The following is a 23,341-nucleotide window of genomic DNA, read 5'->3' on the forward strand; positions in this document are numbered from 1 at the left end:
CCTAGTAGTTAGATTGTGCTCAGTAAAGCACTGGCTTCCCTTAGCACAAAGTGAAACTCAGATGTCACAGTCCACAACCAGCTGCCATTTTCCTATTTATCCTGTAAGAGAAAACAGCAACAGTGTGGTGCCTGCCCTAGGACACAATAATGTACCAGTTCCGGAGATCTGTTCTGGAGAAGAACAATGCCACACATCAGCCTTGCCCCCTCCAAAGATGAGCTGAAGCCAATGCTTCTGTCCCACCAGATTACTCAGCTCCAACTCCAGTGTAGCTGTGCAGGAGGAAAACTGGCCCACAGTCTGAGAGCAGCCACAGTGGTTCCTATTTGTAGCAGCTTCCTGGGCACCAGGCAGGATCGATGACAGTAAACACAATGCGCACACACACACCAGTGAACAGGCAGGTATCAATTCTTCTGTATTAAAGTGCAATTCAAAAGTTACAAACTTTTTAAAATACAGAATCATTTGAACACCTCTAACTCAAACTTCAAAGGTGTTTTTAAAGAAGGAAATTTACCTTCCTCCCCCTGCAGGGCTGCTTTAAGAATTCAAAGATTTAAGTCACGCAAGCCTGACTTACAGGAAGATCCTGACACACACAAAGGTTAAAAGAAAAAAGAGCCCTTCCCCTTCACTGTGAAGGTACAAAGGCTGTGAAAAGAAGTTCAATTATCACATATATAAAGGATCACACAGGTCTCTCCACCAGACTAGAGGGGCTCTTGTCAGAGCAGGTTTAATGGCACTGTGTCCTAAAGAGGAAGGAAAGGCTGGGGCTGAGCAGCCACAGCCTCTGCAAGAGACCCAAGCGTTAGTAACACTACATCTGAGTACTGCAGCCCGGAGCAACCAAATTCCACTTCTGCAGCACCTACCCTTGCTGCTCAGGTACAGACATGCACATCCTGGCTGCAGTGGCCCAAGGAAGAGACAAAAGCCACTTTTTCCTCATCATGCTAGCATGGTGGCACAAGCTTCCTCAGCAGAGGGAGCCAGCACTGTGGGATCTGTCTCCTGACAAGGCCAGTGCCGAGTTATCTTTGTAACATAACACATTTTGCTTGGAGGCAGCAGGTTCCTGCTCAGCTTGACTCCATTATGCAAGAACAGCTATGTGACACAGGATCATTGCACAGATACGGACTTGCTTCCAGGAGGGTGAAAGGAAAACCGATTAGCATGCCTGTAGAACTCAACTTGCTGCTCTGCAGCACACTACTGCTGTTCTACTCAATGTCGACAAAGGCAGGATGATTTTATGAGGTCACTGCTTGCTTCCAGTTAGATTTCTCAGGGCACTTCTGCCAGCAGCATCAGATGATCAAGTATCTACAGCTGCATCTCATAGCAGAAAACAAGGAGAGATCAGGCAGTGCAGGCCCTCCACCAGGGAGTGCAGCACCTGAGCACTTCCCTATTTTGCAAGGTTACAGTTAAATAGGAAAGGACACAAATACTAGCAGATGATCTGCTGCAACCAAAGCAGGCACGCCTGTGCCCAGAAACTCCTCTGGCTACCAGGAATGCAGTAGGATTGTCCCTTCTAGAGCTAGTACTGAGCTGGGTTCATCTCCAGCTCACACTCCCAAATACTTCAGCACTTCTCAGGACACATTTCCCAGGTGTGTCACCCCATGACTGTTAGTTCAAGACAGGAAAAGAAATGTGCTTCCAGCACAACACAGGATTTTCAGAGTCCCATCTCACACTGAGCTGTGCCACAGTTTAAGGAAATTTAACACCTTTTCAGTTTATGCAAGGAAACTTCATGGCTTTCTATATTTTCTTCTTTGATGGTGCTTCAGAAGAGGTTAGAAGTTCAGCATTCCAAGTAGTTTTACTCAAAGATGCCACAGCTTTTGTATTTTACTCATAGATTAGTGATGTGATCTACTGGTTTAAGAAGTTCATCTCCCTCCTCAAGCCAAAGGCAGAGCAAAAGGTTAGTGCTTCGACCCCATGAGATAAAGCAAAGCAGCAGGAAAGTGCTATTGTTCTGCCTTGTATTGCCAGTGACTTAACGTTTAAGGAGGGCAGATGCTCAGCTGCCCAGCACTACACACATTGTACATACACAGAGAAACATAGAGATATGCTAACCCAACGGGTAGTGACAGCCAAAACATCTTCTGGGAGAGAGAGTGTGGGAGGCTGGCTGCAATTTCCGTCTGTTAGTTGTTTTTCTTATCTTCAGGAGGTGCATAAGGAGGTGGCTGATCCTGGAAAGAGATAGAGTAGTCAACAACCCTGCCTACTTCATGAAGAGCTCTTCTCAGAGATTCTCAGGCTTGGCTTACAAGAAGTTACTGCCAGAGCTGAGTGCTGTTTTTTAAACTGTCACTGCACCGCATCATCCCTCTCCAGCATCAGTTAATGCTCCAGCATTTACGCTACCTCCCATATTATTTCCATTGAACATCCCCTCAAAAATAGGTAACAAAAGCTCTGTTTTAAATCCGTATCTTCACTATCAGAGCTTTGTCTCTGCTGCTGCTTTCACTCTGACCCAGCCCACACCAGATGTGGCTACAGCCCACTTACCAGCTGTCACTCACTGAACCATGATAGACCTTCTCCCCAGCAGCCCAGAAAAAAGCACAAGTGAGGAAACACAAAGGCTGTTGCCCTTATATGATCCGTTCTTCTTTAACTCTTCCCACTTTCAAACATTACAGAAGCAGAGAGCTCTGTAATGAGCTATTGCAACTATTTTATGCATGTAAGAATGAGACAAGTACTGAGCTGCCATTGGTGGCAGAATTTTAATGTCCTTCTCCTTTCTTGATCAAGGATTTAATAAACTTTCATCATGGCATTATCATCCATGCCTCCTCCCAGGAAAGTGAATATTTTCTGTGCTCTTTCAAAATTAAGGTGCTCTAAACTTTACTATGAAAGCCAACTTCTGTCTCGCTAAGCAATGGAAGAGCAGACACACAGACCACAGGCACAGTACTTACCATGGGCATGTAGACATTGTGTGGGTTAGCAGGGTTGTAATATGCACTGGAAGCGGCTTCCATGGCCTTACTGTTCCCTAGAAAGGAAAGAAAAGGAGCAAGCATAAGGCAGGCCCATTTCTTACGCAGCCACTCCACCCTCCAGCCCAGCCACAGCACTTCTGAGGAGTCAACAAATGTCCCAAGAGACAAGAGCTACCACAGCAAGCTTGTCTTGAATTCATAGCACTGCAGGAAGGCTGAAAACCAGCTAAAGATGATCACAAGCTGTATAACAGAGCTGAGCACCTTGCAAGACCCATTATCTCAAATAACAGATCAAGATAACAGCTCCTGCAACAGCAGCAGCTGGGTGCCCCCAGTGTCACCCACTGCCCCAACCCCTGAGCAGCCTTTTGTATCGAATCTGCTTACCTGGCATACCTGAGTCCACCCAGGGTGTGGAAACTGGTGGGGCTGAGGGTCCTGCAGGAGATGGCCCAGAGTAGGGAGGAGGAGGAGGTAACACATTTGTGGAGTTCATGTTGGGGAGTGGTGGGTAAATACCTGAAAAAAGATGACACCAGATTGATACTTTGGATTATGGTGACAAGAGAGGGACAGCAAGCTCCCAGGCCCAGCCCTGGGCAAGAGGGAAGATCAGCAAGAAAAGATCAGTGAGGAAAGCTCAACAGGGATGCAGGCAGCTGCAATTTTACATCTTACTAATGCCTGCCACACTAGCAGGCAACAATTCTCTGTCAAGAAGCAGCACAGTCTACATACTGCATTCCCACCTCCCGTTCAGCTGCAACTACAGAGACACACAGGTGTAACCAAGACCATGACAGACTTTGCAAGGATAAGGACCCTTGATGGAGACAAAACTACAGTAACCCTCATCATAGCATCAATTTTTTTTTTTTTTTTTTTTTTTAAACAACAAATACTCAACAAACCCCACCACACATCATCACACCACTTCCATACCTGGATTCTGGGCATACGGATACCCCATGGGCTGGGGAGCAGGTCCATAAGCATTCATTGGAGGTGGTGCATAAGGATAAGGACCATTTGGAGGTGGTGGAGGAGGAGCATAGCCCCCCGGCGCAGGTGCATACCCTCCTGGAGCAGGTGCATAGCCACCTGGAGCAGGTGGGACAGGGGCATACCCTCCAGGTACAGGTGTGTATCCATAGCCAGGGGGCTGGAGAGGAACTCCACTGGAAGCTAAAGAGCAGATATTCATTAAGTCAGACATCTTTTTGCTGTAACTGAACGTATGGAATAAAGAGAAAATAGTCCCATTCATGTAGACCAGTCATCAAAATTCTAGAGATGCTCACTATGCAGTCGCAGCAAAGTACTGTGCTTAAAAAGGACTAAACTGTAGTTTCTTTGCTGTAAATTCACATGGTGCTAAAGGAAGCCAGCTGCAAAAAAGCTATCAAGTAACAGCCCAAATGCATGGCTCTAACTAGAATAAAAGATTGTTTTAAGTAAGTACAATAGTTTTAAATTTTCTTATCAGAGTATATTTTATATCTTTTTCCTTTCAAAAGTTTTAAATATTTTATATTTTTTTCTTTCTGCAAAAGTGGATATGTTAAATTCCTCCATCTCACTTCACTATTAGGGAACTATTAGAGTTGAGGAAAAGTACAGGAATTGGTTTTTCCATCATCATGTTTCAAGTTTTTTTTCCCCCCCAGGAGATAGCAGGCTCCATAGAAAAAGGTAAGCCACCACAGAAGCCAAACTCCAGGATGTTCTGATTGCATAAAGCATTAAGTTAAAATAAAGAAAAAGGGTTTGAAAGAAAAACAGAAGTCCCCAGAAAAAAAAAAAAAACAAACAAAACTAACAAACAAAAGAACATTGATGTGGAAGATGTTTAGTGTAAACCCCACCCCACCCCTACACACACACTCCAGGAATGTGAGAAAGAGCACCTCCCCCTAACTAGCTCAGTCAGCCATAGGGGAACTGCAGGCTCCGAAGATCTCTTACCACTAGAGGCAGCTTTGAACATCAGCTGTCCAAACTCAATGGCTCCTCCACTGTTGAAAGTCAGCTTAAATGTTCCCTGCCCTTCCCAGCCACCTAGGAGAGAGAATTAAAATTGAAACAGATTATTGACCTCCTCAGTAGTAGTCAAGACAGCAAAACAGTTAATGTTTGACTTATTTTTATTCTTCCTCATTTTAGAAATATTTTAAAACCACTGTCTTAAAGATTTCAGCCTGAGAAAGTGGGCTTATGACAATCCAGACAACCCAGTCACAAAGCATTGTTAGGAAAAGGAATCAATAGCATAGGCCAGATGCCATCAAAATACACATAAACTAATTCCAAGGCTGAAGCCAGAAAAATTTTGAACCAGAAGCCTTGGTCTGAATCCCTGCCTTACCTTCTGCAGTTCCCCATGTCTGATCTTGATTCTGACTTTTAGTCTGAACACACTTACATCATCAAATAGGAAAGAAAGCTAAATCAGTGACACACAGAAGCATTCTAGATGCATGCAAACACATCCAAGCTGCGAAGTGCCTGCTGGTCTCCACAAAACACAAGTGGGTGCTATTTAAACCAGCACCAATGACTAGTGATATGGCCAACTGTCCACTCCATATCAAATACAGGAGAAAATGAGAACAGGCAGAAACCAAGTAAGCATGGTGTCCACTGCAAGACAGAGATGACAAGATTAAAAAGCCACCCTGCAAAAACTGAGCTACTAGCTTTGGGGGACAGAAAGCAATGGTGAGGTAAACATGAATAGATACAAGTTACATTAGCATAGACATCTGAACTGTACTGCTGTATCTACAACCTTCCATCTGTCCCGTGCACTAAGCACATTCAGCAGAAAAGGACTGGGAAGAGTTCAGTCTACAGAGCACAGATACATACCTCCTGCCTCAGCCTGAATCTGTCCTTTGATATAATTAGCAGAGAAAACAGGCTGCTCAATAGAGCACCCTTTCACCAAATAAAATGGCATCATAAAAGACAGCATGGGATCCTTGCCCTTTGACACGAAGATCATCTGCAAGACAGGAAGGAACACTCTGGAATTAGTTAATCAGGTTATGGAGTTCTAGTTGCAGCAGCATCCAAAAAAAAAGATAATTTAACCCCTACTACCAGAACGTACTATGTTGTTTCACAGTGGTCATGCAATGGAATGCCAAACAGATCCGATGTTCAAATGAACAATGCAGGTTCCAAAACAACATACTGTTTAGGGCACACACAGACATTTCGTTTTATTGTTTTCATTTTTAAGGATAATTTATGAGAGTTTTCCAATGAAGTAATTACCTATTAACACGTTACATTAAATCACAACATGGTGATTGAGACAGACACAGACTCAGACTGCCCTATTTCCATCAGGCTTTCTCCTACCTAGGACTTACAGTGGTTCCTCCCATAACAAAAATCATTTCTCCTGCCTCCAGCTATGTTTGCTGTCCAAAGCCTATGAGACCCCTAGAGAAAAGGGAAGCCCTGTTGGCATCAGACTTACCCTGTATGGGGTGAGATACAGCATTCCCTTCTTGGTGCCTTTGAAGGCTTCAGGCTTGCCAGTCACGTCACTGAAGGAGAGCTCCACATCTTTACACTGCTTGAGAATGCTACAGGAGGAAATCAGATTAGTTGGAGACAACCTCAGCTCTAATGCACAGACATCCATCACACAAATCCTAAACATTATCCCAACACACTCAATTCTAACACAGGGTCTGGAGTTTTTCTTTTGGATACACAGGGTTAACTCATGCAGAGTGGAAGAATTCATCCTCTCACCTTTGACAAGCCCTGCTCCTCCTCCACAAAGGGAAACTTTAAACAAGAGGAAGAGAAGCTGCCTCCAGAACCACAAGGCTAAAGCTCTTTGCATGGCAACAGCCTGAGTCTGAGCCTGGCAGGGTACAGAACAGGATGAGCTTTCTGATACCCACTCCTGAAGTCAAGGTATGACCTCAGAGCAAACCCCTCTCCATGTCCACATTTGGGACTGGCCAGCAGAAGGGAAAACAAAGTTGCCTGAATGCCACACCCACTGTGTGAGTTGTGGAAATTGCTTCACAGTATCCTCACTGCTGACCTTACTTCACATGATTTAAGCAAATATTTGTGATGAGGAGTGCTGTGCTAAGGAAAAAAAAAAAAAAACAAGGAGCCACAAATGTCAGCAATAAGACTGTTATTGCTATTGCTGGTTATCTACAGGAACATTAGCAGACTCTGCTAATGAAATCATGCAGGAACAAAGAGATGGGAACTGCAAACACCAGGGGTATGGAGGGGCCTGAAAAATTAAATACATTTTTAGGAAAACTGAAATAATCATTCTGGGAAAGAGCATCACTGAACTGAGATGGTGAATTCTAAACATAGCACTCAGTAAGGAAAGCTGCACAATAAACAGAACCTTGGATGCCACAAGTTTGCTGCGTGTTTCAGTGGATAAAAAATCAGACGTGTTTTTTTGGTTCAAGGGCATAGAAAAAGGAAAAACAAAACCCTAATTCAATACTGGATCTAAAGTTATTTTACATATTCCGATCAGTATATCATAGAAATCAGATCACTTCAGGAAACTACAAAATCATTGGGAAGAACCAGCAGGTCCAGGATACATGAAAACAACCAAGAGCACAGTACTTTCACACTGCATGCTATTTAGGGAAGAGAAAACATAACATATATCTGAAAAATTCTGCTACTCTGGAAGGAAGACATCAAGACGTTAAGCTTTAAATGGGGGGGGGAGGGGAGGGACAGGAAAAGTCCTGACAAAAAGTCTGCAGGGACTTTATCATTTAGTTATATGCAGATTTCATCACTGCCCAGGAGTGACAAACGCAGCAGAGATCTTTCTATTTTCAAGTTACAAAGGTGAAATATTCTCCCAAGATAAGCAAAACTATCCCCTCAACGCTCAGAACCTTACCAGAGTACTTTCCAAACCACATAATGCAGCAGAATTTCAGGTTTGTTTGCTTCAGTGGGAAGAACTTATGTGGTCACTTAATGCTTACTCCTGCCCAGGCATCACATAAACAAAAAGCAAGACTGCCATCCGGGTGTGATTATGGTGCTGAGCTGGTTTGCACCCACTTGGGGCTGTCACAGGACAGCTGAGCACCAGTGGCTCAACACTGCCTTGGAGAACAGTTTGGGCTCTGAGACCTGAGCTCCACATGGCCTGGCTCCATGCTGGACCACTCAAAAATCAGACCGTATGTCTGACAGCATGGACCAGACGCCCCGTGTACACTGGCAGCTTGGGGCCGTGCCCACCGCCCTCTGGAGCAGTCCCTAACCCCCAGCTGCCCTTCCCTGACACAGCTCCATGCCGTTCCCTCGGGCCCTGTCGCTGTCACACAGAGCACAGCTCAGCGCTGCCCTTCCGCTCCCTGTGAGGAGCTGCAGCCGCCATCAGGCCTCCCCTCAGCTCCTCTGCTCTGAGCCAACCAGGGGAGCACAGCCGCTCTTCACACGCCCTGCCCTCCAGACCCTTCGCCACTTTTACACCCCTCTTCGGAGACCTCAAACACCTTTACGCCGCCCCTTAACCCGAGCAGCACGAGGCGCAGGCTGTGACTAACACAGCCGGGCAGCCCTGCCTACCCACGCCAAGGCGCGGCCCCAACGCCCCCAGAGCAGCCCAGCAACAACCCGAACCCTTCTCCCGCCCGCGGGCCCGGCACAGGGCTTCCCCCGTGGCCGTGGAGCCGCCCCACGGGTACCTCTCGGCATTGGGGACGACGACACCGCCTTCCTTCGAGTGGTGCCTATTGAGCGCCATGGCTGCCGCTGCTTCCGCCGCCTGACCCCCGTGTGACGTCACATCCGGGTGCTGCTTCCGCCGCATATTCTATGTGACGTCACATCCGGCCGCTGTGGAAGGCGTGGTGTTTTTCTCTGCTCCCTGCTTGCCTTCGTGGACCTGCTTGTTGTGGGGTTTTTCGTGTGTTTTTATGCTTTTTTTTTTTTTTTTTTTTTTTCCTTCTAGAGAGTGGAGCCCTTGTCAAGGAGCCCACGGGCCTCTGTTGGCCTTGAATAGGCCCGACTCGTGAGTCAGGGTCTGTGTGTTTCTGCAGGCACCTGCCCACGCGCCCTGTGCTGCCCCACTCGAGGAGGTTGTGTCTGTGTGGGTTTGCGGTGGCATTGAAGGACACCAAGCTTGCTTTTCTCAGCAGGCCTTTATGCATCCCTTAGAAACAGTTCACTGTAGGAAATTACAGAGCAGAGCATCAAAACAACTTCATTACAACCAACCCCCTCCCGAATCTTACGCATACAGAGCAAACTGTGTGGCCTTCATCCCACAGCCCAAGGTTTGGGCATGGAAGCCCTTCCAGCTTTGCTGCCATTAGTGCCAGCTCTATGCCATGCCCTGGCTGGGCCTGGCATCATGGCGTGGCCACACGGGGACATCTCTTGTCTGGTGACCATCGCGCTCCGGTGATACATTGAGGAGAGCTGAAGTGGCTGGCTGGTGGCATGAGCTGGAAGGCTCCTACCCCATGACAGCCGATGTGTATGTAGCAGCGTCACCTCTGCAAGGTCTGTGTGATGGCTGCAGACAGCAGTGAGGAGCAAAGTTCTTGTCAAGGCTGAAGAAGCCTGGTGCTGAGGTGGGATGGCAGGTAAGAGGCTGCGTGAAGTGCTGAAAGCTATGAATGTGGTGGGGGAAAAAATGAGAAAGGTGGGGAGGACCTGCATGTCCTGGCAGTGCTGAGAAGAGCTGATGTGTATGGATGGATGAGAGTGGGATGGAAGAGACATTTGCTTTGCAAAGACAGCACCACAGAAAGCTACAATATGAACAGAAGCTTCTAGATGGTTCTGCAATGCTTGGATCACTCTCATCTTAGCCCTGAACATCTCTGTCCACAAACCTCAGACTTTGCTTCAGTCATGCCAGCCTTTCCAGCCTTATCCCAACCTAACATACTTCCCTGTACTTGCAGCACTACCATCCCACACCATGACCTTCTGCATGTGCGCTGCTAATGCAACCAGATGTTCTTCTGGGGTACAGCCCCTGGCACTTGGTGACATGCTTCTTCTAAATGACGGGCAGACTGCCACACTCAGGGCAGTTGTGAGCCCTCTCAGGGTCATCGTCCCTGGAGTTGTTCCAGAATCATGTGGATGTGGCACATGTGGACATGGTTAGTGGGCATGGTGGTGGTGGGTTGATGGTTGGACTAAGTGATCTTAGAGGTCTTTGCCAACTATAATGATTCTATGAATCTATAATTTAGCCTCCAGTAAAACTCTGCATATTTTTCCTTGTGGGTTTTTACCTTCTCTCCACACTTCCTCCAAGTGAAGGAGAAACAGCAGCTTTTCGATATGACACAACAAAACCACGTTGATAAGGAAGAGGTGAATGTGGAGAAGGAGGAAAGAACTCAGAGAAAGGGAAGATTTTGAAGGAAATGAACGAGAGACAGAAAGGGCTGGGAGCAGAGAAAGTGAGATAAGGAGAGAAAGGGAGAAATCTACAGAGGGTTAAAAGGGAGTGAAGACAAAAGTAAAGGAGAGAACGTGGGAGGCAGGAGAGCTGTATGAGGGGCAGGGGATTAGCACAGGCTGGGGCTATTGGAGTGACAAACACAGATATTTTGGTGAGGAGAAGGTATTTCTTGTATTCCCATCACCAGTGGACACCAAGGAAGACATCTTGGTGTTCTTTTATTCTTTAATTCTGGAAAATATGGCTCTTTCCCCCAATTACTTTGATGTTTCTCATATAGATGCTACAGCTCTCAACCTGTCTCCTTCTACCACTCACTTTCCCTGAACCACAAAACCTGTCAATCTGTCACTTCTCCCATCTATCCACTTCCAAGCTGCCATTTCACTTTGCAAGCCACAGCAAAAAATGGAGATAAAATGCTGGGCCACTATCCTCCCTGAGCAGTCAACTACCTTCCCACCCACCAAGAACTCTGCCATCTGCCCCAGAGTCTCTCCATGCCACATCCCCAAAAAATAAAAACAGGACCCCAGCATGCCCCACACCTCCCACTTCCAAAGCCCTCTTGCTCCCATAAGTTATTCCCCCACCCCCGTTTCCCCCAGACAAGACGCACAGCTGAGACACAGCAACGAGAGAAAGGAAGATGACAGACAATCCACTGTGCAAAATACAAATCGAGAATGAGGACAGTTTGGGAAGGGCAGAGAAGATGCCTTTGGTCCCCTCTGGCACACAGTTAGGCACACGCGCACACACACACCCTCTCACACACACAGAAAATGCTCCACATGCTTCAGAGACAGACTCGTGGTAGAGCCAGGGGTAATAGGGGTGGGTTGTCGTATCCAGAGACACCAGGTGATGTCAAGGGTGTCATTCACAGGTTACTTTCATGGTTTTCTTCTGTCTCAGAGGTCATGGGGGGCAGCCCTCCATTGTCATTAAGCCTCTTGGCCCTATAGGTCTCATAGTGGATGTTGTGGGTCACTTCTTTCAGGTCCTGAAGGTGAGTCCTGTGTGGGACAAAGTGAAAGAGGATATGATAACCATCATCAGTGCTATCAGTGTTAGCTTTCTGTCTATCATTTTGTTCTCCAGTCAGTTCTCCAGTCAGTCTGGTTAACAAACTTACTCTCTTCCTATACAGGTGCCATAATGCAACAGAGAGATGGAATATCCGCATGCATAGGCAGGATGCAGGATATGGACTGCAGTCTCTCTCTGTCTGTGCCCCCTACCCTGTCACTAGGCAGCACCACTGAAAAGATGGTCTCAGATGGGATAGTGGATTCTTTATCACCACCTTCAATCCAAACCTATGTCAGCAACAACTAGAAGTTCTTGGAACCTAACGCAATTAAAAGGATTAAAGAAGGGTGCTATTACCCTGTGTTTCTTGATGTGTCCACATCATACATGAAAACCAAGACCTACTTGACATAGTGGTCAAGAGAGGCACTAGAGTATATACCCCTAAATTCAATCCAATCCTGCCCCACATAAGATTTTACTGCCTGTAAAGTGCTTTATCTTCCCTCCCATAAGGGCTATTTCACTCTAAGAGGGTCTCAGGAAGATTCCCTTCTCATCAAGAGATGAGAGTCATAGAATCATAGAATCACTCAGGCTGGAAAAAACCTCAAAGATCATCAAGTCCAACCGTGACTTAACCATACTACCCTAACAACCCTAAATCATGGGCATGACCGTGGCCTTACCTAATGACAAAATCTCGAAGCAGGGCAAATTCACAGTGAGTGAGGTTTTCCACTGAAAAGAAAGCAAGGAAATGTTACATTTGATTTTTAAGCAACCTGCTTGTGGTTACAGAGCATGGGATGGTCATTGCTATGGGACATGCATGTTTCAGGTGGCATGCTTCAGAAAGAATGGACAGTTGTGTGAACAGCAGACAAGCTCTCAGGCATTGAGCAGATATGCTGAGTGGTCACAGGTGGGTTTTCACTGGAAAACGAAGGAGATCAGCTTCACACACGCCATGTTGTTGAGGATGGTTCTGCCAGTTAGCAATAGTGGTACCATATTGACAATGGCAGTTCCCTCCAAGCAGAGCAATTTGAGAATTTTCTTGTTGCTCAGTTTCAAAAAACAAACAAACAAACAAACAAAACCAGCCACAAAGACAAAAGGCATAGGAAAGTAGCCACAGGAAGTGTTATCAGGACCCTGTTATTATCTCCCAAAAGCAAGAGTTTTCTTACCTTCAATGATTCCCCAAGGTGTTTTCCTGCCCAGGACTCTTTTGCCATTCACTTGGTACTCCTTGTCACTGCCCACTACCGCGAAGGGCATGCTTTCCTGCTGGGGAAAGACATGTGGAGACACCTATCAAACCTATTCCAGAGAGCAGCACCATCACTGTTCCTTAGCCACCTCTCCTCCTCGCACCTCACCAAATGCAAAGCCTTCTGCAAGGGAGAAGCCAAACTTCACTCCACAGCAAAACTTCACTCATCACTGCTATCCATAGCATTTTGGGCTCTTGTTTTACTGGTGTTCTTGCACCCCTGGGCTTAGTGTGTAGCTTACATCAATGCCAAAGGCTCCAGAGAAGGGAGTAAAGCTTTTCTGCACACATCTCCAGCATTTCTGAAGGGCAAGGTAATCAGAGAGGAGGTGCTTTGGCATACCAGATGAGTGTCTGTCATCCTGGGGCTCCTCACAGGAATACTTTGCAGAGAGGATTTTTCATCAAGTTTGCAGTTCTTCACTAGAAAATCCCCTCAACAGAACACATGAATATTCAAAGCTCAATTTCTGAAATGGTTGTATTGAGGAAGGCCAGAAGACCCTGGGAAGTGGGACAGTAGGTGAAACTATTGTGGATCAAGATATCTTTACGTACAGGGAGAAAGTTCCTGCTTCCAGAGAACAGACTGCGAGAGATTCTACTATCCATAAGGCTGTCTGGCTGTTCATAGATTTATTCTGCTTTGTAGACTTCCCTGGACCTGGGAAGGGATTGCAATTACCACAGGAGTGGGATATTTTATTCTTTATTATTATTTACTCTTTATTATTTAGTTTATTTCTTACATGTGAGACTACCAAACCCAGGGCAATTAGGCTGAAGTGGAGAACAAATTGTGGTGCCTTCCTCTCAAACAGTAACAGTTTGGAGGAGAAGCAAAACCCATCTGGTCTCCCCCAGAGCGTGTGATGTGTTGCCAAATGGGAAATGATTAATGAATCTGGGGGAGGTGGGAATTTCTGCTGGGGCTATGGCAGCTAGGAAGCTTGAAAGAGCAAGTGTCAGGTTGCCAGGCAATTAGTTACTGCTAGTTTCTTGACGACTAATGTGGAAGACAATATTTCCATGAATAGTTTAGCCTTAAAAATAATGAGTGGACGAACTAAATGCAGTAGCATCACAAAGCCAGGAGGTGTTGTCAGTACAGAGTTTGACTGGGTTATTATCCAGGAAAATCTAAGTAAGTTTGAGACACAAAGAATAGCTTTTAGGGAATAACACCAAGAAGTTCTGTTATGACTTTTGAGTTTGTGCACAAGCAATGACTGAAGGAGGGGAAGGACCCCATGTGCCAGTCAGTCACAAGATGACCACGAGTCACCAGTGTGACGTGATTGTTTAGAGAGCACGTGTTCAAGGGCTTAGCAGTTCAGATCTCAGAAAAGACAGAGGAGTATTGGGTACCCATATCAGTGCCAGAAAATCAAATCAAACTAGAGTAGGCACATTAAAAAGTGGTGATGGAATACGGGAGAATGGAAGCTCAACCAAAGGAGCTTGTCTCATTTAGCTGAGCAGAAGAAGGCCAGTGCAGGATAAGACTGCTCTCTAGCTGATGGGACCAGTAGGTAGGAGAAATGTTTGAGTCAGTGTTGGCACAAGAACACATATAATGCTGTGTACAACCTGGCCATGAACAAACACAGGCTGGAAATTAGATGGTTTCTACTTTTCTGAGGTAGGAAGAATGAGATATCCCTTCTCATAGGAATTGGCAGGGCAAAGCACTGAACTGCTTTTCAGGTAGAGTTTGGCCTGAGCTCATGAGGAGGTTGTTTGGGACAGGGGATGAACTTGTCCTTTTTGTCCTTAGCAGAGGCCAAACAGCATTCAGCAAGAGGAGGTGAAATACAGTCCTTCCTCACTCAGCCTTCCTAGCACCCTGTGGACATGACAGGGACAAATTAAACTTGGAAGGATGAATGGTATTCTCTTGTGTCCATTGCACCTTTTGCTCAGGGACCACAAAGCACTTAAAACCTAGTGACGTGTCTGTTTCACTCATTAAATCTGACCAGCCCTCAACCACCCTTTCCCCTCCCACAGTAAAATGTTTCCTACCCTGATTTTGTCGTTTTCTGTTTTATCCTCCAAGTCCTCATCAAATTCTTTCTGGGGGTAAAACTCGATCCCATTCACTTCTAGCTCTTTGCGCACCTGGGCAGAGAGAAATTTTGGAGCACAAAGCAACACAACCCAAAAGGGAAGGCAGGCAGGATGGTTGGGCAGACATATCTGGGACATCTTTCTAGTGGGAAAGGGCTGGAAGGACTGTCCCCACTGAGGTGTGATGCAAAGCGAGGACACATGGCAACAGTGACAAGTCTTTCTTCCCCAGCCCCACCTGCTTGTTTGGCTCTGTAATTCCCATGACAGAACATATCATGGAATGTCAGAGGGATGCCCACTGTTCTTCCTCCTCTAACAGATGTGATATCAAAGCCATGGACAGCTGCATCTTCAGGGCAGTGCCAGGACTTATCCACCAATCCAGTGTTGGACTCTGAGAGCCCTGGGGACTGAACTGCAGTCCCAGAAGAAAGGATACGGCTCATCTTTCCCATCTCCCAGCCAGGGAAGGGAGGGATCCCATGCAGAAGGAGAAATACTCACTCTTTGTTTGAATTCGGTCTTCTCCTCCAAGGTCATGGTGTCAGCCTTGGCAATAACCGGGATGATGTTCACTACCTTGCTGAGATGTTTCATGAACTCCAGGTCCAAGGGCCGCAGGCTGCAGCCCAAGAAGGAACAACATGGAAGGGGTCACTTTATCTTCCTTGCCCTTCTAGTGACTCTCCCAGCATCAGGGCATTAGTGAGGCCTCCATGTTCCCATCCATCCTGCCCACTCCCAAAGAAAGCACAATAGTGTTTCTCCTGCCTTTGTCAGACCCTTTGCAAGCCCTGCAATGCCTAAAGTTAAGCTAATAGTATCCAGCCCAGCTGGTAGGAATCCTGGTCCTGTGACTGAGACTGAGCAGTACAGGGTGTATATCTGCCACATTGGCATGAAGGGGATGAGGAAGGACAGGGAACTGCATACATACGAATGGCCCGTGGGGGAGATGAAGTAGAGACAGCAGTGCACTCGTGTGTCTGGAATTCGTTTCTTCCTTGCAATATTCACCTCCTCTTTCAAAAATTTTTCATATTGTTCGTTGATGTATTTCTCAATAGGCTCCCAGCTGTTAAGGTGGGAGAGAGACAGGTACAAATCTCCTTAGATTCCTGCCTACAGCGTTCCCAGCTCTGACAGCATTAAAGCAGACTCTGGCATTAAGGAAAAAAAAAAAATCAACAAAAAACCAACCCACCACCAGCAGAAATGTTTAAGAGTTTTCCAACTGAGCAAACTGCTATGGAAGTCACCAGTTAAATCGGTGGAAGAGGGGAGAAAAGACCCGATGGTGCCATGGCAAGGGGCTGCTGGGGATCAGTCTCTGTGAGAAATCTTGGAAAAATTTGAATTGCCTTATTCTGGGCAGAACATCTCAATTTTCAGCTAAAGGAGCACATGTAGAATTCAGTGGAACTCGGTCTGAGAAGGGGATTACAGTTTTTTGCCTGGTTTCCTGGCAGTGAATTGGTCTGGCACTGGGGGTGAGGGGTTGAGAACAGAATGAGGGCAGGTGTTTCCTAGTGTTTGAGTGAGGGCAAGGTTTTTAAGGCATAGAAATAGGCATTCTCTATTTAATGTGCACACACCTCTGAGCGCACACATAAAGTTCTCAAAGTTCTGCATCCCAGTTACTGACCTCTGAGTGCAACAGGATCCCAGACACATTCCAATGGTAAGTAACTGAGCAACACTTCATGTATCAACATAACTGCAGCTCCTTATGGGACATGAAGGTCTTGATGAGGTAAAACTCACCAGTTCTCATTGTTGATCTGGTCTCCAAATCCCGGGGTGTCGATCACTGTCAGCTTCATTTTGACCCCGCCTTCTTCAATAACTGAGAAAGAAATTGCAAATTGTCATATGCCTCCCTGGGGACCTGCTCCATCATGACTCTCTGTGTCTTACAAGAGAACAAGAGTATCCTGCCCTCATCCCTGTGCAGTGGTATAGAGCGTTAAATGTCTGTAGATAGGAATCACAATGGTTAATCCACACACACAGACCAGTGTCTTGGCAGGGGGAACACCTCTAACACTTTTTCTGCCTCTTGCTTTTGTCTATGACATCAGTGAAATGCACCACTGCATAAGAAAAACATTGGCTATGTCTGAGGTCACCTAGACCTGGCACTTCTCATTCAGCTTCCCATGGAGAAAAGGCTGCCTTACGGCAAAGTACTGGATTCTTCTGCATGACCAGGCAGAAGCATCAGCCTTGCCTGCATCGCAGCAGCCTGGCTCTTACCGTGTCCAATGGCTTTGATCTCCACTGTCTTGGGGATCTTCTCCTCCCGATTCCAGCCTGAAGATTTGCGGCTCACTTGGGATTTGAAGAGGGTGTTCACCAGCGTAGACTTTCCCAGCCCGCTTTGACCTGAGAATTGCAAAGAGGAAGCTTATGACATCTGCCACAGCCCAGCAATGGCAGCAGACAGAGAGAACAGAGCCAGAATGAAGAAATGTTGTAGGTATCTCCCTGTGTTGCACAGGGTGTCATTTCAGGTTGGATAATAGGAAATTTTTTCCTCTGAAAGAGTGGTGATGCATTGAAACAGACTGCCCAAAGACGTGGTGGAGTCACCATCCCTGGAGGTGTTCAAGAGTTGTATGGATGTGGCACTGAGGGATGTGGTTGGTGGGCATGGTGTGGATGGGCTGATGGTTGGACTGGGTGATCTTAGTCTTTTCCAACCTTAATGACTCTATGATTTTCCCAGAGTGAGTGAGCACTGTCTGATCCTTCATGCCCTCCCTTCAGGGCTTGCTCTCCCACCCGGCCTCATGGGAGAGCATCCAGGCATGGTTCCCAGTTTCTCCACCAATCCCTGCCTACCTACAACCATAATGTTGAAGTCGAAGCCTGTCTTCATGGTCTTCTTGCGCATCTGTTCAATGATGGTGTCAATACCAATGTAGCCCAGTAAGTTGGCATTAATGCCCACAGGTTTCATCGGCACAACTGGCTTTTGTCGTGACTCTGGAACTAGCTCAGACATGGCTGCTTCGTTTTTGTTCTCCACTGGTCCTGCACAGGGAGAAAGATTGAGAAATCATCACTCGGGTGTGATAAGGACCTCCCTGCTGCCCTGTGGAAGGTAGCTTTAAGTATCCATTTTAAGGGCTTCTGAGCATGACAAGACAGCAAGATTTTAGCAGTAAGACTCTTCATGGAGGAACATCCACTTGAGTTGCCAGCGTACTCTTCTACGTATCACTGTGGATGAGGAGTTGGACAAGCAGGGTTCCCTGAGCATAGAACATGTTGATCGCTATCTCCAAACAGCAGCAGCACGCCTAGTGAAGTTGGCTGGGCTCCTAATCAGGGGCCAGAGCACCAGTGTGTGTCTCCTGCTTGATTTGCCTCACAGTTCTCACCAGGATCCGTAACCTCCACGCTTGCCTCCTGCCTGCAAATCAGTGTGGTTTGTCTTGCCTACCCATAAACTGTGTTTTGTCCTCCCTCCCCTCCCTGCTTCTTCCATGCAAAACAAACCAGCAGAGAGAAAGGCCCTGAGGGCTTCCTAGCCTTCCTGACTCTTTTTCCGGTGATGGCACACACAGCCTGGGACAGGCCTTGGCCATTCATCTCCATCTCTTGCCTCATTAATGAGCAGCTCCCACTCACCTCAGAAGGAAGCTGGAGGTTGGGAGAGGACAAGGCACAAAGGAAGCTGTTATTGGTGGGAAAGGGAGGCATGAGGGATCTGGACAGAAAAATGAAGGGGGGCTGGGAATCAAGTACCTTTCATATACAACCAGCTGCAAACTGGAGCTTCTCCCACTCTGATTACTATGCTTTATCTCATTAGATGGTTATTTTTCCCAGACAAAGACAGCATGCTCTTTTGCTTGGTAAGCACTCCTCTTATTTTGGATGCTACTTCCATACAACTATCTCACACTAAATTATCCCTTTCCATCATTTCAGCAGAGTTTGTTTTTGCTCCTCTCAGCAGATCCCACTGGGTGCAGAAGAGCAAGCAAGTGGCCAGGCAGGTGACTGCCATTTTGGGGTCACATGGATTGGGGTCACTGACAGCACCAGGGAGAGCTCAGCTAGAATAGGCCAGGGGCTGGGGAGATTAGGGAGATTTTGCTCATGGATAGGTGGTCCTGAAGGTCTCAGCCTTGAGCCAGCTCTGCTGGAGGATGCCCCTGCCTCTCCTCCCCACAGAACAGCACATGGGGGCACCAGGGCACAACAGAGAGTGCTGGGAATACTTGAGAGTGCTTGGGAATACTCCACACTGCTGGCGGAGGCAGTCTGCCTATCTGAGCACTTCTCACAACCCTCTACTCCAGCCGTCACAGCTCACCTGTGCTCTCCTGCTGACAGAGCCTCCCCTCAGGCTCCCCGTGTCTTTTTCCAACTTTCTCAAAGCTGCTGCCAGCCAGAAAACCCTACTGCATGGAGAGATGAGTCATCCAGCTCTTCTCTACCCTACCCTTCACTTGTCCTCTCCTGTCTGTCCTGTACCACCTGTACTATCCTCACATGGCTGGGCCATGCCCCAAATCTTGCAGTGCCCAGATACAGCTTTGCTCAGTATCTTTTCAATGCTGGGATAACTATGGAGGGGACTGAAGGCAGAGGGGAAGCAGAGCCATCACTTGTTGTTCCTGGGCATAAGCTGCCAAATTCTGCCAGAGCAGCCTGCATTGGGGTCCCACCTATCCCAGAGTTGGGAGAAGGCAGAGAGGGTTGAGATAGAAGGAGGGAGCTGGCAGCCACCATCAGGGCTCACTATAAGGCTGATAACTCATACCTCAATCTTGCTGCACTGAGGGACACTTTGCCCACAGCTGTTGCTGACTGCTGTGGATACTGCAATACTCGGCCATCCCTAGGTAGCCTTCACTGCTTGAGTGGCTGGAGCACATATTTCCAAGTCAGGTCCCAACAGTCCAAGCACCTATAAAAAGCCCAGGGATCAGGAAAAAAAAACCTCCAGAAGTCTTCTTAAATAATTCCTGGACTGTTTATCAGTGGTGTGGGTCTGGGAATTCTGATTTCAGGGTCAGAAAGCCCCAGGGTAGAGAATACCCCTTTTCTCTCAGTCACTTGCCTTTTCTTCCATGTAGGGTGCTTCCCACACAGTCTCTAAATGGGAGCCTGCATTTTACAACAGGATACCTGAGGGCTTTGTGCTATGATTTTCCATTTCTTGGCTCCTATGGAGGAATCCAAGGAGACAACTGAGGGCCAGCCAGCAGGAGGTCAGGACACGCAGGACCGGAGCCAGAGCTGTGGGGCACCTCGAGCCATGAAACATGCCTGCCTTGTCCCCTGGAGATAGCTCTGCTTTAGGAGCTGTAATGCTAATGCTGCTGCTAAGCTTCATTACAACTCTGACTGAATGGTCAAGGGTAGCATTATGCATCCCAGGCACATCCCATAGTCCTGCTGACCATTCCCTCCAATGTATCCATTGACAGAGAGCTATGGTCAGTGCAGCTGTGATGAAAAGAGGGTTAGCCAAGGTTAACCACTCGCATCCGCTGTTTGCATTACCACCCATTTCCTTGCTGCTTTGTTCTGTGTGCTAAGCAGAGCTAATTTAAGAGGGCGGCTGTGGTGATGGGCTCCCTGGTTGCAGGCAGAGCTGCGCACCTGGAGTCAGGGCTTGCAGGGAGAAGAACAGCTGTGGGTGCCCAGGGAGGCCCCAGTCGGTTCTGCCAAGCCACCCCAAAACATCTCCCTGAAGGCCACAGCCAGCAAGAGTCACCACTACTGCACAACATCCGCGACAGAAATGGCCCTGCAGACCAGCTGTGGGTTCAGACACTGGGACCTCCATCCACGACGTCCTGTGGCAGAGCAGCCCCGATAACCTACATACAGCCTTATCCCCTCCCCCTGCCTTCCCGTCCTTTGTCTGAGTGGCATGAGGGAGGGGGGGCTGCAAGGAGGCAGCCACCACCACAACCTAGCTCCCAGCTCGGGAAAGCTGCTTCACTCCCACGCATCCACGGCCTCACTGCAGCTCTCCTGCCCTGACTGGAGACACTGACCCTGGTGTGTCACTCTCCTTTGTCACACGTATGGCTCAAGACCTGTGTCCCTGCTCCCCAGACTGAGCATCACAGGGTTTTCAAGCCGGGCAGGGGAACCTATCCCAGCCTTTTGAGCTGCCGCAGCCTTGCTGGCAGCAGCCTTCCTTCATGTGCCCTCACTGCTCTGCAGAGGGCTTTGGCTGCAGCCAAATCTAGGGCAGCATGTGCTGAAGCCTCTCCAGAGATGCACAAGCTGGCATATCCTCAGTGTACCCCAAGGTGAGGAAATGCTGAGCATCCCAGGACCGGGGCATCCACCCCACCATAGCCGCCTATCCCCAGCCCACCCACCAGCTCCCACACAGGTGCCCGGGGAGCAGCACAGAACATCCCCACTGCCCCGGCAACGACCAGGGACAAGGCAGAGACAGAGCAGCTCATGGGCTTTCCCGGCTCTGGACCAGCTGGGATTATCTCTGTCTTTCAGAGCAGCCCCTGGTGACAGCTACTCTGCATCAGCACCACAACCGCCAAGCCCACTCCTGCTCCTTCGGTGCTACCATTGAAAGATGAGAAGGAAAAATACGAAGCTGGTTCCCCCCACTGCCTTATGGAGATACTGATCCCCAGCAGTGCGGGGGCACGAGAAGCCTGAGTGTCCCTCCGGTATCGCCCAGCCCCGCCAGCCCGCAGCATCCTACCTTTGAACATGAAGCTTCCTTTGTCTGCGAACACTCTCCCCAGGGGGTGGCTCTGCCCCCACTGTCCTAAGCTTGACGCCGGCGCAGCACCGTGGGCTACAACACTCCGCTTTTACCTCTCTCTTTCTTTCCTGTCCTCTTCTACCCTCTCTCCTTCCCCTCCTTCTCCAGTGGCTATTTCAGCTGAGCGGAGATGCTGGTGCTGCTCCTGCTGCCACTGTCATGTGACCTGAATATTAAACATCGCTGCAAAATCCCCCCCGCCCGCGCTCCCTCCCGAGCTCCATTCCTGCTCCCCACAGGGTGGGCACGGCAGCGGGGATGGAGGAGAACCACAGATGGGCTCCATGCACCATGAGGGGGCCTTCGCGCAGCCACCCACCCCCAGCCCCCCCACATCACCTTCTCCCTCCTGAGCATCCCTGAGTTTAGCTGCCTGTTTGCTGAGGGGGTATTTAACCCTTTGTGGCTGAGAAACCATGCTCCCCGCTTGGATATTTCTTTATTCTGGGGGACCTCAGGGCCTCACAGAGAAGGGAAATTGGGAATTGTGAACAGCTCATTAAGACCCATTTGCCCTTCAGCTCTGCTTGCGGAGGCGTGAGAAACCTCTCCTGCTTTGGCACTGCAATTGCTGGCTGCCTGCCCCCATTGCAGAGACACAGCTGCCCCCTGTTCATGTGTGTGTGTGTGTGTACATGTATGCACAAGGTGCTGCTGGTTGTGTCTGGGAGCCGTGTGGGTCATTCAGCTGCTTCAGAGCAGGATGCCCTTTCCCTCTGTGTTTCCTCCCCCAAGGTCCCCACCACGTGCTGTGGCCACCCCGAGCTGTGCCTGGGCACCAACATTTTGGCAGGGTGATGCCAGCACCCAGCTCTGAGGGGCGGTGGCATTCCCCACAAGCATGCCCAGTACAGCTGCCTTGGGACAGACGCACAGACAGACAGACAAGGTTCCCCTCCAAACACCCCCCACACCTGGCTCTCCACTGCCCCTCAGCTCTACCAGGGTGAAGGGGAAACCCCCCACATCCTGCAGTGCCCCACACAGCATCCCTGATGCCCCTCAGCCCACCTTGCGGTGCACACCTACCAGTGCGTGGATCCCCGGTGCCCGACATCTTCTCCACTGGTGTGACCTCAGCTGCTCCACGTCCTGACACGAGCCGTGGGCATGGGGCCACGGGGGTGACGGGGGCTGGGGCTCGTGGCCGATGCCAGGGAGCTCCCCCGGCCCCCTGCCGCAGAGTGACCCAGAGGCAGCTCCGCTGGGTGGGAGCACTGGGAAGGCCGGCCTGCCGCGGCATGGGGTATGGGATGCGGCTGGGGCCAGCCAGCCTGGAGGCGGGAGGGCAGAGGGCTGAGGCGACGTCCTCCTCCATGTTGGGCTGTAGGTGGAGGCGTGAAGATGTGGGTCAGCTGGGCCCAGCAGGGTGAGGCAGATGGGGTCCCAACCCCAATCTGCCACAGGGCTGAGGGCAGCTGAGCCCTCTCCACCGAATGGCCACTGTCGTCCCAGGCGGTCTGATCACCCGCCTCCAGTCACCACAATGGGCTGCTTGTGGACTGCCCAAGGTGCCCCCACACACGCTGTCCGGCTGCTCCCACCCCCGTCATTCCCAGAGGCACTGCAGTCAGGCCATGCTATGGGGCAGCCCCACACACAGCCCCGTGTCCTCCTTGGCGGTGCCTCTGTGCTTTTGGGCCACGGGTGGCAGGTTGGCTCTCAAGCAAAGTGAGCACAATTTACAAAAGATAGCAAAACACTTTGAATTTTTGAAATGTTTTCCCTTTGTATCT

At 48.8% G+C, this 23,341-nt stretch overlaps 2 protein-coding genes across 5 annotated transcripts; both read right to left on the bottom strand.

The window, feature by feature from the left end:
- Positions 1–286: 286 nt before the first annotated feature.
- WBP2NL (WBP2 N-terminal like) lies at positions 287–8,869 on the bottom strand. Its single transcript, XM_031600286.2, has 8 exons — positions 8,711–8,869; positions 6,481–6,589; positions 5,862–5,997; positions 4,959–5,051; positions 3,936–4,178; positions 3,381–3,512; positions 2,967–3,043; positions 287–2,225 (listed from the first exon to the last, which is right to left on the bottom strand). Exons 1-8 carry the CDS (start codon positions 8,833–8,835, stop codon positions 2,178–2,180), a joined length of 963 nt encoding a protein of 320 aa, XP_031456146.2. The 5' UTR covers positions 8,836–8,869; the 3' UTR covers positions 287–2,177.
- A 2,304-nt stretch (positions 8,870–11,173) lies between these two features.
- On the bottom strand, positions 11,174–23,261 carry SEPTIN3 (septin 3). Of its 4 annotated transcripts, none has more exons than XM_031600287.2 (10): positions 22,635–23,261; positions 17,681–17,872; positions 17,093–17,221; positions 16,601–16,682; positions 15,774–15,911; positions 15,341–15,458; positions 14,789–14,884; positions 12,678–12,777; positions 12,174–12,225; positions 11,174–11,468 (listed from the first exon to the last, which is right to left on the bottom strand). In XM_031600287.2, the coding sequence occupies exons 1-10, from the start codon at positions 22,921–22,923 to the stop codon at positions 11,333–11,335; spliced, it is 1,332 nt and encodes a 443-aa protein (XP_031456147.2). In that variant the 5' UTR covers positions 22,924–23,261; the 3' UTR covers positions 11,174–11,332. The 4 variants fall into 4 exon arrangements, with proteins under 4 accessions (XP_031456147.2, XP_089997579.1, XP_089997574.1 ...); XM_090141453.1 differs by lacking the exon at positions 22,635–23,261 and adding an exon at positions 21,543–21,803 and having other exon boundaries at positions 12,678–12,774; XM_090141448.1 differs by lacking the exon at positions 22,635–23,261 and adding an exon at positions 21,543–21,803.
- Between the last annotated feature and the right edge of the window lie 80 nt (positions 23,262–23,341).

The sequence above is a fragment of the Phasianus colchicus genome, chromosome 1 (assembly GCF_987193195.1).
Source record: "Phasianus colchicus chromosome 1, bPhaCol1.hap1.1, whole genome shotgun sequence".
Lineage (NCBI taxonomy): Eukaryota > Metazoa > Chordata > Aves > Galliformes > Phasianidae > Phasianus > Phasianus colchicus.